Here is a 16,693-nt window from a genome sequence, read left to right as displayed (position 1 = left end):
GCTTGCTAATCTCTTCTCGGCAAGCCCGTTCCACTGTCCTGCTATCCTCACCTGTCATCTAACTCAGCACTCGCTCATCAACTGCTCCTCTGCCTTAGTAGAAGTGTTTTCTCAGCCTGACTGACAGACAAAAAGCCTTATAACTCTGTTTCCCAAATATCATACGCTGTCACAAACCAGGAGGATGTCTTAGCAAAAACTGATACGTTCATTCATTAAGAGAAATTTTCTTTAAAAAAAATACCAAATGTCCATTCTATTTGGCTTTAAGCAATCAAAAGTTCCTGATTACAGGGGCTTCTCTGGTGGCACAGTGGTTGAGAATCCGCCTGCCAAGGCAGGGGACACGGGTTCGAGCCCTGGTCCGGGAAGATCCCACATGTCACGGAGCAACTAAGCCCGTGCACCACAACTACTGAGCCTATGCTCTAGAGCCTGAGAGCCACAACTACTGAAGCCCGTGTGCCTAGAGCCCATGCTCCGCAACAAGAGAAGCCACCACGATGAGAAGCCCGCGCATCACAACGAAGAGTAGCCCCCGCTCGCCGCAACTAGAGAAAGCCTGTGTGCAGCAACGAAGACCCAACACAGCCAACAATTAATAAATAAAATAAATAAATTAAAAAAAGAAAGTTCCTGATTACTAAAGTTTTATTAATAAAAATTTAATTCCTTCAGTACTAGGAGATATATCTTACAGTTTCTCACTGCTGTCAGTCTAAAATCCAAATCCATCAGTAATAATTTTCATTTAATATTCCTGCATTTCCTAAGATAAATAGAAATAATAGTTTAACTACAGTACACAGGCAAAGGCCACTAGGCAAATGTCTCCAACATTTTTTAAATAAGTCAAACGCAACAGAATGAGATGTTAGTCCTAAAGCTGAATCAGACATCTGTCCATCTAAAGAACTACATCACATCCACTAGAAGACGGATTAGTCAGACACACCAACAGGAAGACAAGTCACAATGGCAAAGCCTATCTAAGCAGTGACCAAGACTAAAGGTTCCCTGGCCTTTGCAGTACATCTTCCTTTACTGAAGAGATGCAAATATCATTATCTCTGATCTCCAAGTAGCTTCTCTACTGGGAGAACGTGTATGTGCTGGATAGAGGAACTGAGTGCCCACTGCCCTTGGCAATTACATTTCTCACTCGAAATTAATTAATCAGCATTTAGCATTTCAAATGTTACTGTTTCATAAGCTTGAACAATGAATCAATCTCTACCGGTATGTTAATATTACCCAGTTTCTCAGCCTTTCTCTGGGCCATGGCAAACTACTAAGGAAATGCCACCCTATTAGGCAACTTGGGATCCACAGAACTGATCTTTGTAGGGGAGAATAATGTTCTGCACAGGTGCTCAACACCAGCTTTGATCTGCTACATCACAAAGACGGTGGTGAAAATTCTTCAGGTACTTAGAACCAGACTGTATGTCTAGGGATTAGTCTTCAGTGATCTACAAGAGGGTTCCAGTGTAAAATATAAGTGTGATACTACCAGTGTGCCATACTGAAGCATGTTTTTGTAAAATCTACTAACCTATGACCTTTATGCTGACGTTTAAAGCTTTAATAAAAAAAATTATACAAACTTTTCAAAAATACTAATAATGACTCAGGAAGTTTAGAAATAAATCAAATGTGTATCACAGGTCTCCCCAAAATTGGCATCTATTACCTTATTAGACGGTATTAAATCAATTATATCTATTACATTTAATCCAGATAAAGAAAGAATGTTCCCCCAAACAATTTGAATAGTTAAGCTTTTAACATTTATTTTTCCTGTTAAAGTAACTTTGGGATGGGGGGAGGGGAGGATGTCATAATATGTACTAAAGTTATTGATGAATTATAATGTATCCACAAATTTACTATCAGAATGGTTGGTTATTATAACGTAGCTCTCCATGTTAAAAGCCAACAATTCCTAAGGACACTATGAAGTATTTTGTACAGCCTTTTAAAATAAATTATAATATTCCAATCATATCAGAAGCTGAGTATTTTTTGGGGGGGGGGTGGCGCTTATAAAGAAAACTAAAAGCCTTCTACATAACAGAAGTTAAAATTCTTCTGAAAGGTCAAAGAGCTGCTTAATTTTAATGATCAAACTTGGTATATTAAAATATATAAGGAACTGAATTTCAGGATGTTTACGGCAACACACATATAAGATAGAAATGACAAAAAGACACTGCAAGAAGACTGAAGCACCTATCTAAAATATCAAAGTTAGGGGAGATAAATGATTAGTTTGATAGTGTCCAGAATTCACTGTTTGTAGATGACAATAAAATACTGAATCAACTCTCTTTCTGACTTAAATGGTAATTTGTAAAAATGTTAATTGACTTGATTTCAAAATAATTTTGTGTTTGATCTTATATACTTCTGCACAAACCTAAATGTTAAGGAACAAATGCTTTTTCAATGACAACATAAAATATGACGTCAACAACGAGACAATTACCTGAGTTCTATGGTATGACTTTTGTCTCCAATTAAAACAAAAATAAAAATCTTAAAAGCTTTAGTTCCTCAGCATTTCAAATGAGTATGTCTTCAACTTATGCACAGTAAAGCACCATTCTGAAATTTCAAAAAAAACCTTAGTTCTAAACAGTAAGATTTGTCCGAACCAGAAGCAACTAAGAGTCTTTAAAAAACAGGTATTTAAAATAAACGTGGGAACAGTCACTCACAGAGGAACATGAGAAGCAGGAAAGACAAGAAGAACAAAACTAAAAGAAACATCCATCAAGAAAAAGACCTGGAAAAGAAACCAAAACTTAGCATTAAAGATCAAATGAGGTTGGCAGGGTGTGGGACAGAGGGGAGGGGAAGGGATGAACTAACTAGACAATCCAATGAGTATTAAGAGAAAAGCTCTAAGACACTAAGAAAATAAAATTTGAATGTGGGATTTATACAAAAGATTAGAAATTCATTGAAGATTTAAATCAATTTATGAAGACCTAGAAATTGATAGAACAAACTAAAACTCAGCCAATAACAGCCAACAGAAAAGTACCCAACAAGAAAATATCTAAATACCCAATTACAGTATGTAATTAATATACTGTATTTTTATTATGAACGAACTGATTCAAATCATGTCATGATATTAAATATTAATCTTTCTTCCTCAAATTAATGAAGAAAAATAATGAAGAAAAATATACAAAATAAAATCATGTCTAAGTTAAACAAAAGCAGTGGTTAGTCTAAAAATACATTGAGAAGTTAGAATTTAAAAGTGATGAAATATGTTCAATACTGATACTAATTTTGTTAAAACTGAATAAAGCTGTAGTGATGAAGGTAAACAGAAATTAGAATAAAAGACTATATTGTAGTATGTCCAAGAGAGAATATTAAATTTAATGAAAATTAAAGTTTGCTTTTGTGTACATCTGAGTCATGTATATAACTGCAGCATTACATATGGAACTACAGTGAAAAGAATTTATATAATCAAGCTGAAATTTCATAGTATAAATTTTTATTATATTAACAAAATACCATTATATTTCCAAACTGGCTTCTGTTTTCTCCTGTTCTCACAATAACCAATATTAAAACACTTTGAAACAAAGTGATGTTAACATTATTATTAAAAATTATACAATGGTTTTCTAAATTACTTCTAACATACATGTCAAGAATAACTTTGTCTATGCTTCTTTCAAAATATGTCTCAGAAATTGTGTGATCATGGCATTAAATATATGGTCACTGGTAGAATAATTTTAAAAGGTATGTTACAGGCATTATTAAAATTTTAAGGCATTTTGGATAAACCGATAATTACTCTTTAATGAAATGCAAAGCTAAATTAATGGAGTTTAACTGTATAGGCTTACACCAAAAGCACCATCCACTGTGCAATGCATTTTCAATAAATCTCAACAAGATACATAAACTGAAAGCAACAGTATAAAAAAGCAGTATTATAAAAATAACTTTTACTTTATAGGCATTAAAATTCCCTGACAATTATTAACATGATCTGTGCTATTATTTATTTTTTCTAAGTATATCAGCATCAAAATGCTGATCATATGCTGACAAAATATTAATGTAAAATGAGATTTTAATACCTTTAAGAAGGTATCAATGTAAGGAGATTAATACCCACCCAAATAAGTGTTCACTCTACATACCACCCAACTGTTTTTTATTTTCTAATTAATTTTTTAAAATTTTTATTGGAGTATAATTGATTTACAATGTTGTTAGTTTCAGGTGTACAGCAAAGTGAATCAGTTATACCTATACATATATCTACTCTTTTCTTTCTTTAAGATTCTTTCCCCATAAAGCCCATTACAGAGTATTGAGTAGAGTTCCCTGTGCTATACAGCAGGTTCTTATTAGTTGTCTATTTTATATATAGTAGTATGTACATGTCAATTCCAATCTCCCAATTTATCCCTCCCCCCACTTATCCACCCAACTAATTTTAAAATGTGTGGGTGAACAGGGGCTCTGTATTATTCCGTATAAAAAGTTCATAACTACAATTAATTCAGTACTACAAACAGCACTGAAAGAACAATGCTAAACTAGGTACACCTGTGCACATTTCAAACCCTGAAGACCTCAGAGGAGGTTATTATAATACCACTTTTCAGATGAGAAAACTGATGCCTAATTTGCTGCAACAAACAGGCAAAGAAATGATAATATTGTAGAAGACTCTCTTCTTCTGTCTCCCTTATATGGAGGTATGCGCCAAATCTACAACGAGCACAACATTATAAAAAATATTTTTTTAACCCAAAAATCTGGAAAAATCACTTGGGGAAAACTACTATAAAAGGGATAGAAGGGAAGTTTTGAGTACAGAGAAAACAACACTGTTCAGTTTAGTGATGAAATCTTAGAGAAGTCTCTGAAAATGCAAATATAATAAAAAATAAACTATGCACAAATACTAATATGTTAACAGTTAAGTATTACTTCATGTAACAGACAGTAAAAGTATAAAGTTGACTTTCAAAAGCTTAAGACATATAACGAGTTACTGACAGAAAACACACAATGTTTTGGTTTTTGTAGGGGATACACCTTTATGTTGGTCAGGCTGACACAGGATAGAACCACCCCAGTTCCCTGAAACAGCAAGAGAGGCAACAAGTTCTGAAAATTATTTCAAGTGTAATATAATATTCTCGAGCAAAATAATATGCCAATCTAAATGTAGAATGCAGCAAATTATAAATTACAGAAGTAATATTCCTACTTATAATTCTGTGACCATATATTAAAATCTCAACACTTACATACTTTTTGGATCAAAGTAAATAATCTAAATCTAAGTAAATGACGTTTCTTCCTATATATGAGCCCTAGCAGGTAAATGGAAAAGCCTAACTAGCTAAGCTGTCACACACTTAAAACGATAATGTCTTTGTAGCAATTTTCTCTCAAAGGATAAAGAACTTTACCATAAGATAAACACACACAGCTAGAGTAAAAATATCCCAGTTACTGGAGAAGAAAAGGGTTCTCATAATGTTTAAGTAAACTAGTCTTCATAGCTTTGAATGAAAATTGTATCACTAAACATGTAATATCAAGTTCATCACTGAAGCTACAGTTGCCTACATTTACACATATGACAAGCTGAGATTATACATAAAATTATAAATTCATAATAAAAGTAGCCATCATTTATCTGTTGAGTCCTTTTTGTGTTAAGCACTTTACACAGTGCCTGTTTCACTCATCAATAATACTGTAATGTAAATTCTAATATCTTTATTATAAAATAAAAACAAGACCACTGATAGAAAGGTTACATAACCTTCTCAACTTCATTAGTGGTGGAATGAGTGGAAGAGCTGAGAGTCAAAGCCAGGACTGACTTCAAAGCCTTAAATTTGTGTTTCCAACTGACTGACTTCTCTTTAACAAGCTAGCACTGCCTTTATTTACAGCAGGGATTTCATACTGAAAGGACAATAGGGCCTAAGAAGGTGGTGTAAATAAGTGAAGAAGGCAACATGAAAGACCAGAGTGGCGAGGCCTGAGGCTACCCGGGGAACCCGTCCCAGGTGAGGAAGGTGCCCTGCTCAGGGCATGTGGGGTCTGCCACGCTGGACTGTGGGCCCAGCGCCCAGTCGCGCCAGAGGCCTCGCAAAGGAAGCTGGAAATCCAGCCTGCTTACGAGACATACTCTGATTCTTTAAGTGTTGGTGAGTAAAATAAACCCTGGAATTACTACTACGGTAAGCGTGCGGCCACGTTTAGACTGGCACAACGAATGGCCCCAGAAGTGTGCGGAGAGGCCCTGGCACGCGCAGACAGGCAGGCTGTACCTAACTCTGGAAAGAAACTTTCCCAGAGGCATCCTTCGAATCCACACAATCACCAGTCTCCTTCCGAATCTTTCTAAGTGCCATGCTCTTCCCACCAGGGCACTTACTCCTGCCTTCTGTTCACTCTCCCTAAAATGCGCTTTCCTGCAATCTTCAAGTCAGCTCCTACTCAAACTCTGGATCTTACTTCAAGTACTACTTCCTCAATGAACCGTTCCGACTCCCACAAAAAGTCCTCCAACTTTAGGTTCTCACGGCACAATGTGTCCGCACACACGTGGCACAGTCATAATTTCACATCTGAGTGACTGACTGATGTCTCTCTCCTCCAACAGACCATTAAAAAAAGCCCATACGCATATGTCTGGTTTTCTTCATCTTCGATGTCTCTGCATCTAGTATAGTACATGGCATACAAAAGCACTCAACAAATATTTGCTGAAGGAAGAGTAGAGGGAGGGAAGGGAAGGAGAGTCTTGAGTAAGAAAGTCTTAATCAGCTACCTCCATCTTCTCCTGGCCCCCGCTCTAGACCCACCTCCAGAGAGCACTTGGTAACTAGCACACTCCCATAACACTTCAAGCAGAGATGAACACGTTACCTGACCACCAAATGAGAACGAAGCAAGCTTTGTAGAACAGGGAATGGGGCGGTTACTGATGTATGCATTCCTGCTTAAGAATGTAACTTTGAGGAGATTGAGATTCTGGATCCTTCTCAAAAGTGAAAGTTGACAGTGATAATATTAGACCTCTAACACAGATACTGAAAATCCACCCAAGTTTACTTACTATCAAAAAACTGGTTTCCCAAAAAAGAGATCATAAGAACTACGACGTCTGTTGGAGTCTCTTCAAATAACGACCTTAAAGGGAAGTTTTGATCTGTATGATTTCAGAGTGCAAAAGGTTTCCTCAAAAATGAAGACAGCAAGGTTATCGAGAGTCAATGATATTCAGTAAGAAGAGAGGAAAGAATAAACAGGGGCTAGAATACATGGCCTTTCCACGTGAACATGAACAAGCTAGATTGGGAGATTAAAATAAAGTAGTTCTTGATAAAGGATTTCCAAATCCTTATAAATAATAATAATGAACTGTGATCATATCTTTCTTATTCCCTCTCCGGTGGAACCACAGATAAGTTCCTTGCTACTACCTAACAAAAAAAGGTCTTCATCATCTCCTTTATTTACTATACAATGAAAAGCATTATCAAGTGGCATTTTCTTAGTCTAAAACGGCCCCTTTCACTGAAGGAATACATGAAAATATATTCTGATGTCCCCCATACTGAATGAGAGTACTTTCTACTCCCAAACTACGACTCCTAAGATAGCTTCAATTAAACTGATTCTATGCAACTCTGGTTCTTTGCAGTATTCTCAAGAGAAGGGAGGAGAGGGGCAAACTTGGGGGGTAAACAAGCTTGGAAAAGAGTCCATACTCCTGTGTTCCAATTAAGAGATTTATACATTAAAAACGATGAGATTCCTATACCACAAAATCTGCTTAATCCAGTATTTCTTAAACATTATAAAACCCAAGTGACGCATTTTGGGGGAAGTGTCCCAACCCAGGAAAGCCCTCTAGCTACTCTTCAAGAGGTCGTGTGCCTCTGTATTTCTTGGCACAATTCAAAAGCTATACTATACAAACTTGTAACTTTAAAGATACCTGAGCTTCTGTTCTTATAATAAACTTCGACAAATTATTATCTTTACAAAGTGTTACAAAATATACTGCCTGGGCCCTAATTTCTATAGATTTCAATAACTTATGATTCTTATGAAATATTATCAAAACACATACCCCTTCCTTCTCTGTAACAGATACAGAAAAAAACTCATTTGTATGAAAATTTTCTAGTCTGTATGATGTGACTTATTAATTTAGTCTAACATCTAAGAGAACTCTGGTGTCTTGAACTTAAAAGACATGCAGATCAATCCTAATGCAGATTGAAACTAATCTTGGTAAGCATGTACATCAACCAGGCACATCAAAACCCTGAAGAACAATGGTAGCAAAGCTGCACATAAATTAGAAAGGAAGTCACATCTGTGCAACAAAGTCTTTAACATACCCTTAACTGCTTTCTATGTCTGGGTGGATCTCATAACAGAAACATTCTTAACTGGAGAATAAGGTAGAAAGTTGGTGAAACTTGCAAGCTCACAAACAGGTAATAATTTCAAAAGAAAAAAAGAGGAGGAAAAAACATTACATTGAAAGGATAAGTTTGAGATTCAACTAAAAATAAACAATTATCAGAGTAACTTCAAAGCTTTCAGGTTCAAAGTTCTCAATGTATAATTCTCTAACAACTGCTAAATGAATCAGGTCACAAGCAGCACAGAGATTCAAACTGGGCATTAAAATATTGGAAGTACTAACAATTTGACCATTTCTAGTCTTTCTGCTGCGTTCCTACACAATGTCTTTTTGTGATTAGTTCTGTAAAATCACACACCATAGAACTGTTTGCCTCTTTTAAGTATACTTAGGAACAAAGACTTTGATAAGGAAGTAGAGCCTTATCATTCGCGTATTGCTTAATTAAGAAGCTGTCCTTGGATTTCAGAAAAACTGTTCTGTAAAAAGCATCTATTAAAAACTATCACTGATTTTACCACTTGCACAGAAGCTCAGTAATGAAATCAATTTCATGGCATTTTAGATGAGACAAAAGTAAAACCAACAGCAGCAACAGTTAACCACAAAAAAACTTATTTTGATGGCTACACAAGGGTGACAACATCAGTTCCATAATTCACTTGGGGAATGGCGAGGAGGCAAGCTCTGTCCCCAAGAAAAGGTCAATAAACAAATCTTTAAGAATGTAAGCTAAATCTTACAGCTATGAGTTACCTTTTGAAGTCAGGAAGACCCAGGCAGACCTCATAAAACGGGTGTACCTAACCTTTTACCACCTTCCCCTCACCCACTCGGCTCTGGAGACACTGGCCTGCGTGCTGCTGAATGGGCCTCAATCCTGACCCTGTGCGCCTTTCATGGAATGCTCGTCACCAGGCTCTGGCTCAGCTGTCACCTCCTCAGAGAGGCCTCTCTGACTCCTTTCTCTGAAGAGTCCTGTCTGGCTTATTCACAGCAAAAACCCTAGCAACCAGAACACGGTCTGACACAAATACTCATAAGCGCCTGTTGAACGAATAACGCGTCCCCATACAATTTCAATAATACAAAAACAAATCTGATGACAATTTAAAAATAAGTGTGTTTTAGCAAAATACATATAAAGACAAATATCAGTGGGGAAATTTAAAAAAACAACAAAAAAACGAACAAAGACTCACAGATAACAAAGATTATTGCATAGATTAGTGGTTACCAAAGGGATAGGTAGTTGGGAGGTGAGTGAAATGGGTGAAGGGGTCAGCTGTATGGTGTATGGTAACTAGACTTGTGGTGGTGATCACTCTGTAGTGTACACAGATGTTAAATTACAATGTTGTACAACTGAAACTTATTTTAAAAAAAAACGGGCCTTGGTCAGATCACCTAGAAATAACCATCTTTAGGACATTAAAAAATAAAAAAGAAAGTTTGCTAAAAGTGAGCTGAAGGCTTGTAATCATGGACGTCAAGTATTTGGCTGTATCAAGTATGCATCTTGCAGCATGACATCAACCACTGCAATCTGTCTTTTTAGAGCGTAAAGCGTTACATTTTAATAACATGAGATATTATGGCAAAGAACTCTCCCAAACTGAACCTCGTAACTCCTCACTGACTTTAAATTCTCTAACCAGGTAGCATCCAATCTACTTGCAAGTTAATCAAAACAGCTTTTCTTTACACTCAGTTTAAAAAAAAAAGACACCCATGAATCAAATAATCACCCCACAGCTCTGTCAGCTCAACTGCTCATTAAAGATAAATGTATGAAATTGAAAATGTTGGAGAACAAAGATTTCCTTCAACATCTGCTACTCACATAAAATGACTGGAACAAAAGAACCTCTGCAGTCAGAGTGACTTACCGTTACAGACTTCAGCGTCATACCATGATAGGTGCCCATAGTGTCAATTTTGAAGCCTTCCGTTTCTATAAAGAAAGGGAAGTTACCATTAGACTTTACATATTTCATGATAAATAACAAATCTAAAGTAATAATCTACATTATATCTGACAGTTCAACAGACTAACAAAGCCTAGACTCTACTACAGATATAAAGTTAAATTACATACTTGTGAAGTTAGAAACTTTAAAAGGAATACTGGTCTCCAAAATACATTCAATACACACCAATGAGCCCGAAGTGCAGAAGCTGGTTAGGACTATCTATCTCTACAACTGTGTTCAACGGTCATATAGTTGGTTGGAAATATCAAAAATTAGATTGAATAAAATACTTTATAACCCCCAAATTATTTAGTCCTAATATTCAACTACAGCACCACTAAAAGCATCTAATACCATGAGACCTCCTTAACTTATAAAAAGCTGTGTTCCAAATCACAATCATCAGCATATGTTATGTAATTCATAGAAAAGCAACGTTGTAAGTAGCGACAGGGACTCCAGGACAGAGTCCCAGTATACCTTTCTGTGATGGGTCAGATATTAAATATTTTACACACTGCAAGCCATACAGTCTCTGTCACGACTCCTGAATTTTGCAGTTGTGGTGCGGAAGCAGGATGAACAACATATGTAAACAAATGAGCACAGCCTGATTTGGCCCAAGGGGGTTCAGATTTGGTCTGTGGGCTCTAATTTGTCAACCCCTACTTTATATAATTCATCCCAAAAGAAAAACATTGCAGTGGATAAAAGAACACACTACTGTCTTTCTACGCCATGGATTCAGTACATGCCTTTAACCAGCAAATGAAAGCAGCACACAAAATTCACTGTATAAAGACAACAAACCCTTTAATAAACTTAAATGAAGATTTCAGATTATGCAGGAAAAAAAATCATAAATGATAAACTTCTAGTTGCCTCTATCTCATTTTTTCATGAATAAAGTCAAGATAAATGAAGATCCCAAGAGAAGTTACACTGACATCAGTCGCACGCTCACGAGCCACCTCACTGCTGTGGAAATGGTTCACTACTGAATTAGCCGTGTAGCTATCACAAAACAAGTCCTCACATGGCTACTCTATAATCTATGCTTCCCAAGTTCTCAATGTAAACCTTTATAAATGGGGAAATATGATTTGATATATAGAATTTCCACTCTAAAGTAAACTTTCAGAAACAGAATTAAGGCTAATGGCAGTAAATATTTATAGATAGCTTATTATATATACCAGTTACTATTCTGTGGACTTTATTAACTAGTTTAATCCCCACAGTAACACTAAAAGATAGGGACTACTATTAACGCTACTATTAGTATCGTAATGACACACAGGAGGAAACTGAGATAGACTGCACTTAAAGTAACTTATCAAAATTATTCTGTAAAATGCTGGACAGTATTTTTAGGCTTTGCAGGCCACAGGATCTCTGTCGCAATTCAAACTGCTGTCACAGCACTAAAGGAGCCACAGGTAACACAAAAATGAATGAGCATGGCTGTGTTCCAACAATACTTTATTCACGAAAACACGTACGTGGTGGCACAGACTTGGCCTGCAGACGTTAGTTTGCCAACCCCTGCCCCGAACACCAGGCCACGCTGCCTCTCAAGTTCAGCACGGCCACGGTAAGGGTAAGGCCAAAATTAAGTAACTTGCCTTCTTTTCCTTTGAATCTTTCCTGGTCGTACCTGTTGTAGGCAGCTGGAATAGGCTGCTTGGTACGCAACGTGGGATCCTGTAGAAAAATATAATAATTATGAGTTATGTGTCAATATTGTTTAAATTGTTACTTAATACTCATAATAAAAAAGCCACAATAAGGGTATTGTTTTCTAAGCCTTCTTCTTCTCAATATTTGAGCCAATAAGACAAAAATGAGGAGTAGATAAAAGTGGGGAATCATCTGAAGCTGATATTCAAGATACTGTTTACTGCTAGAAAATTACCATCCCTGCCAGGGACAAGGCAAAGGACCCCAAGTAAACGTGCACGAAGGCACAAAGCAAAATTCTTAGACACTGCAGAAATAAAATTGGTGTACTTAGTAATTTCATTCTAATTACTTAAATTTCTTCACAAATTAATAAACTGCCTCCAGTTATGAATTATTTTTCTTTAACGAAAAAAACTTTTAATGCAAAGCTTACTGAGCTGACACTTTGGAGACTTTTAACTGAATTATTCCAATTATTAATTCTTATATTAAATAAATAACAATGACAATAAACCCATGTATCAATGTACAGTGTAAAACTGAAGTTAACAAAGGTGTTTTTTTTAAATACTTAGAAAAACTTGCTAATCTAATGATGTATAATTTAATTCACAAATACTTTATATAAAACTCAGTCTGTAATAATCTAAAGAAGGAGATTTAAAGAATATTCCCAAAATTGCTTGGGAAATTCATGGTATTCATAAAGACAAATATGCTTCATTTTGTTACAATAGGATGCTACCGCTATTATTATTCCAAATAAAAGATACTCATTCAAGACTGTCACTAGGTATACACTTCTATCGTGAAATGCCAAACATTAAAATTTTCAAGTATTTTAATGATTACGGAAACACAGAGAATATTCAGTCACGAAGATAATGGCTGAACTGTTTTAAGATTTGACATAAGTTTCATGCCAGCTGCTATTCAAGATGTCAACCAATTCATAACCATAGGCGCCCTGTGTTTCACCATAACTGCACCTGCCCCACTACCTGTCTGACTCATTTGTATGTCCCGCTAGACTACAAGCTCAAAGGGGCTTTTGTTCTTGTCCCTCTTGTATCCTTGTCAGCAAACTGCCTGACCAGCAAGAGGCACTTAAAAACTTGCCAGAAAGTCACCTCAAGTGTTCGTCTAAATACCGGCAAAAATTCACTACCTCTCAAAGGGTAAACACCAAGGATTTCATGAACAAATAAAACTACTACTTCTTGCAAAGACTGCATTAGTACTCTACCAAATTTTGACATACTTTCAAAAATTCTATATAAAAAGGTTTTATTTGCATATTATTTTTCCTTTGCTGAACCTTATGAAACTGGCTTCATAGATTTCACTTATATGTGGAGTCTAAAAAAGAAAACAAATCAACAAACCAAACAAAACAAAAACAGACCTCACAGATGTAGAGAACAAACTGGTGGTCACCGAAGGGGTTGTGGGGAGTTGGGGCAAAATACGTAAAAGGGATTAAGAGGTACAAAATTCCAATTACAAAATGATTAAGTCACAGGGATGCAATATACAGCATGGTGAATACAGTCATTAATACTGCAATAACTGTGTATGGTAACAGACGGTTACTAGACCTACGGTTCTGATCAATTTGTAATATACATAAATGTCGAATCACTATGTTGTGTACCTGAAACTAATATAACATTGTATGTCAACTATGCAATAAAGAAGCAAATAAATACTTTAAGATGTTTTCAAAATTACAACACGGAATAATCGCTTTCATTAAAATTACTACATAAGCAGTAAAACATTCTTACCACAGGTGCCGCATTTGGGGCCGGTCGCTGTTCGGGTGCCCGCCCTTCTTCTCTGGCTTTTACGGATTGAAGAATTGCAAAGATATTCTTGGAAAAATTCTGAAACAAATGGATTTTAATTATTAAGTCCGCTTAAAATTAAATATCCAAAAGCAGTAAGTTTACTTAATAAACAATTTCAGACTCAGTTTTCTTCCTATCAATTCTTCCCTACTACATCATAATGAGGTATGATTACTACACACGTAAGTAAGAATCAACTGCTACTAGGAAATTCATCCAAAGACCAATTATTATAAACCCCGTGTTACTCACTTATTTTCATTTTACTTAAAGTGCATAACTGGCTATAAATTCATTCATATTTTCCATTTATTCAAATATGTAACCAGGAAACAAGTTAACATTAAAAAAAAATAAAAATATGGCAGATTTGTTGCCAAGGGGGCTTCTTAATTCTAAAAGAAATTAATCCTTCTGAAAGAAATCAACTACTATATTCTCTTCCAGGTATAATAAACTCCAGTGCTAATTTCAGATTGCTATAATTTGTATGAGATGTTGAAAGTTTTAAGATACTGTTTGTTAGGACTCAACATGCACTTTTCAAAGTTTTTAAGTTGGAAAGCAATTTAAAAATTTTACTTAACTTTTGCATGAACAACCTTAGCAACACTGAACAAAGCTGACGAATCTGACTCCTTCTTCCTTCATGAAATATTCTTCTTTTACCTGAGTCTCTCCCTCAGTTCTCCTGGGGCTCTTCTAATTCTGCCTGTCAATCACTTATCATTTTTAAGCAACATGGTATTACTATAAGCCAAACACCTTGCTTGGCACTCAGATACAATGATGACTAAGAGAGACATCGTCCCTGTCCTCATGAACCTCAAATGATTTCTCTTCTCTAGACAATTAAGAATACTGTTTCTTTGGCTTGGACAGCTTGTCCCTCCTAATTACTTTTTACTCTTTAGGTATCATTCTCCCCTCTTTGTTCTAGACCAAGTTAACTGCCCTTCTTGGGTAGCATCCCTATAATGTCATATGTCACAATTACTGCTTATTTAATTTTCTCTCTCCTATTAAAGAATATAACCTCTGCGAAAGCCAGGACCAATGCGTCTCTAGTGAGTGCCCACCACGTGCCTGGCTGGTAGATGTTGAATAAATATTACACAAATAGACGTGTATACAAAAGGAGAGACAGCCTGAAACATAACTTTAACCATTGCCCCACTAATAGTACTTACAAGTTCCTATAATTCTTTAGGACAGCAGACAAATGTCTCACAACCCCTTCCCAGTCTCGAGAATTATGGCACACCCCAAAGAGTTTTATTATATAGGTTACAATATTTATCACATTAGAAATTTGAAACTGAAATATTTTAAAAATATTAATTCCTGCAAAAATGAGGGAAAAAACTATTCCACGTAAAAATAACTTGTTTTTATGAAAAAGTATTTTCCAAAATGCACAAAAAGTAATGACAAGGAAGAGTGGCACTATGTTAAATTTAGGAAACTGTTAAGGTCTCAGTAGCAAAAAGAAACCTCCCAAGTTCTAATTTTCTCATGAAAGTTCGCATTTTATTACTGGCAACAAATACTGTCAGTTCCATATCTTGAAGGAACAGGCTTTCTTCCCTCATTTTCGAAAAAATGTCAAATGCACAAGTGCTCTTTGTGGAGACAATCATCACATTTTGGGATGCAGGAGTGCTTTGTATGCTCCGATTTCATCACAGAAAATACTAGAAAGACACATACTCAAAGGTTAAGATTTAATAAAATTAGTAAATTTTCAAATTTCACCAAGGACATCATTAGTAGATGAAGAACAAAATGGCTACTAGCAAAGTTTGGTGCCAGTGCTTTGATTCATGCCAAGATGCCAGCAGTTAACCAACCACTGCTTTTGCACCAGCAGTGAGAAGGTCAACACAGTGACATATTCAAATAAAATCTTAATCCTATTATGAAAATAGCTGAAAATATGAAAGTCAAATTTCATTACTTTAAAAATAATAAAGCATTTCATGAGAGACACAAACTCTAGAAGAATCAATCAAAATGTTACTAGCTATTTTTGTGCAGTAGAATTACAGGAGGTTATCTTCCTTTTAGTGATCTCTTTTTATCAATCTTTCAAAAATGAACATATACCAGTGTATGTAAGTTTAAAAGTATGTTTTAAATAGTATTATAAAATCAGTCTGCCTTTTTGTAGGGTGCTTGCAGTGGTAATGTAACTACAAAAGTATGTAGTTACATTTCTCATGGAATTTTAAACCTGTCTTTTATTCCAGAAACTCAGAAAATAAGAAAGCCCTGATACCTGGTAATAACGAAGATCTGTCAAAAATCACAGGGCCTTTCAGGGCTATAAGTACCTAAAAAGGTTTTTTTAGAGTTTTGCAGATGAGAACAGTATAGAGAGGCTATCAGTTAAAATCGTTGTTTCTGACTTTTAAAAATGTTCATACTCATAGAAGCAAACCTAGCTACCAAACAGTTCTTCTAGTATTAACTTATTTTTAAAATTACACATTGGTGCCAACAACACTAAATTATATTAGAACACTAAGTTTTGAAATGATGGTACAATCCTGCCACCTAGAGCTCAAAGAAAATTGTTCATTTCAAACATTACAATGAACGTTGGTAGAACAATATAAGTAACAATATTTAACTATTAGCCATACTAGGCAGTAAAAATGAGTATCAACAGATCACTTTATTTTAAATACAAAAATGAAAGTTTACTCATGTTCTCAAATTTCTCTATAATT

At 35.6% G+C, this 16,693-nt stretch overlaps 1 protein-coding gene across 1 annotated transcript in view; it reads right to left on the bottom strand.

The window, feature by feature from the left end:
• Positions 1-16,693, bottom strand: part of CDC73 (cell division cycle 73) — an 87,250-nt gene that overhangs the window by 54,421 nt on the left and 16,136 nt on the right. Inside the window, exons 8-10 of the mRNA XM_036860156.1 lie at positions 13,899-13,997; positions 12,054-12,132; positions 10,345-10,409 (exon numbers count right to left, since the gene is read on the bottom strand). Of these exons, the coding sequence (XP_036716051.1) occupies positions 10,345-10,409; positions 12,054-12,132; positions 13,899-13,997 (243 nt within the window). The remainder of the gene's footprint in view (positions 1-10,344; positions 10,410-12,053; positions 12,133-13,898; positions 13,998-16,693) is intronic.

Source organism: Balaenoptera musculus, chromosome 1, assembly GCF_009873245.2.
Source record: "Balaenoptera musculus isolate JJ_BM4_2016_0621 chromosome 1, mBalMus1.pri.v3, whole genome shotgun sequence".
Classification (NCBI taxonomy): domain Eukaryota; kingdom Metazoa; phylum Chordata; class Mammalia; order Artiodactyla; family Balaenopteridae; genus Balaenoptera; species Balaenoptera musculus.
The sequence above is the reverse complement of the archived record's forward strand: the minus strand, read 5'-3'. Positions and strand labels throughout refer to the sequence as shown.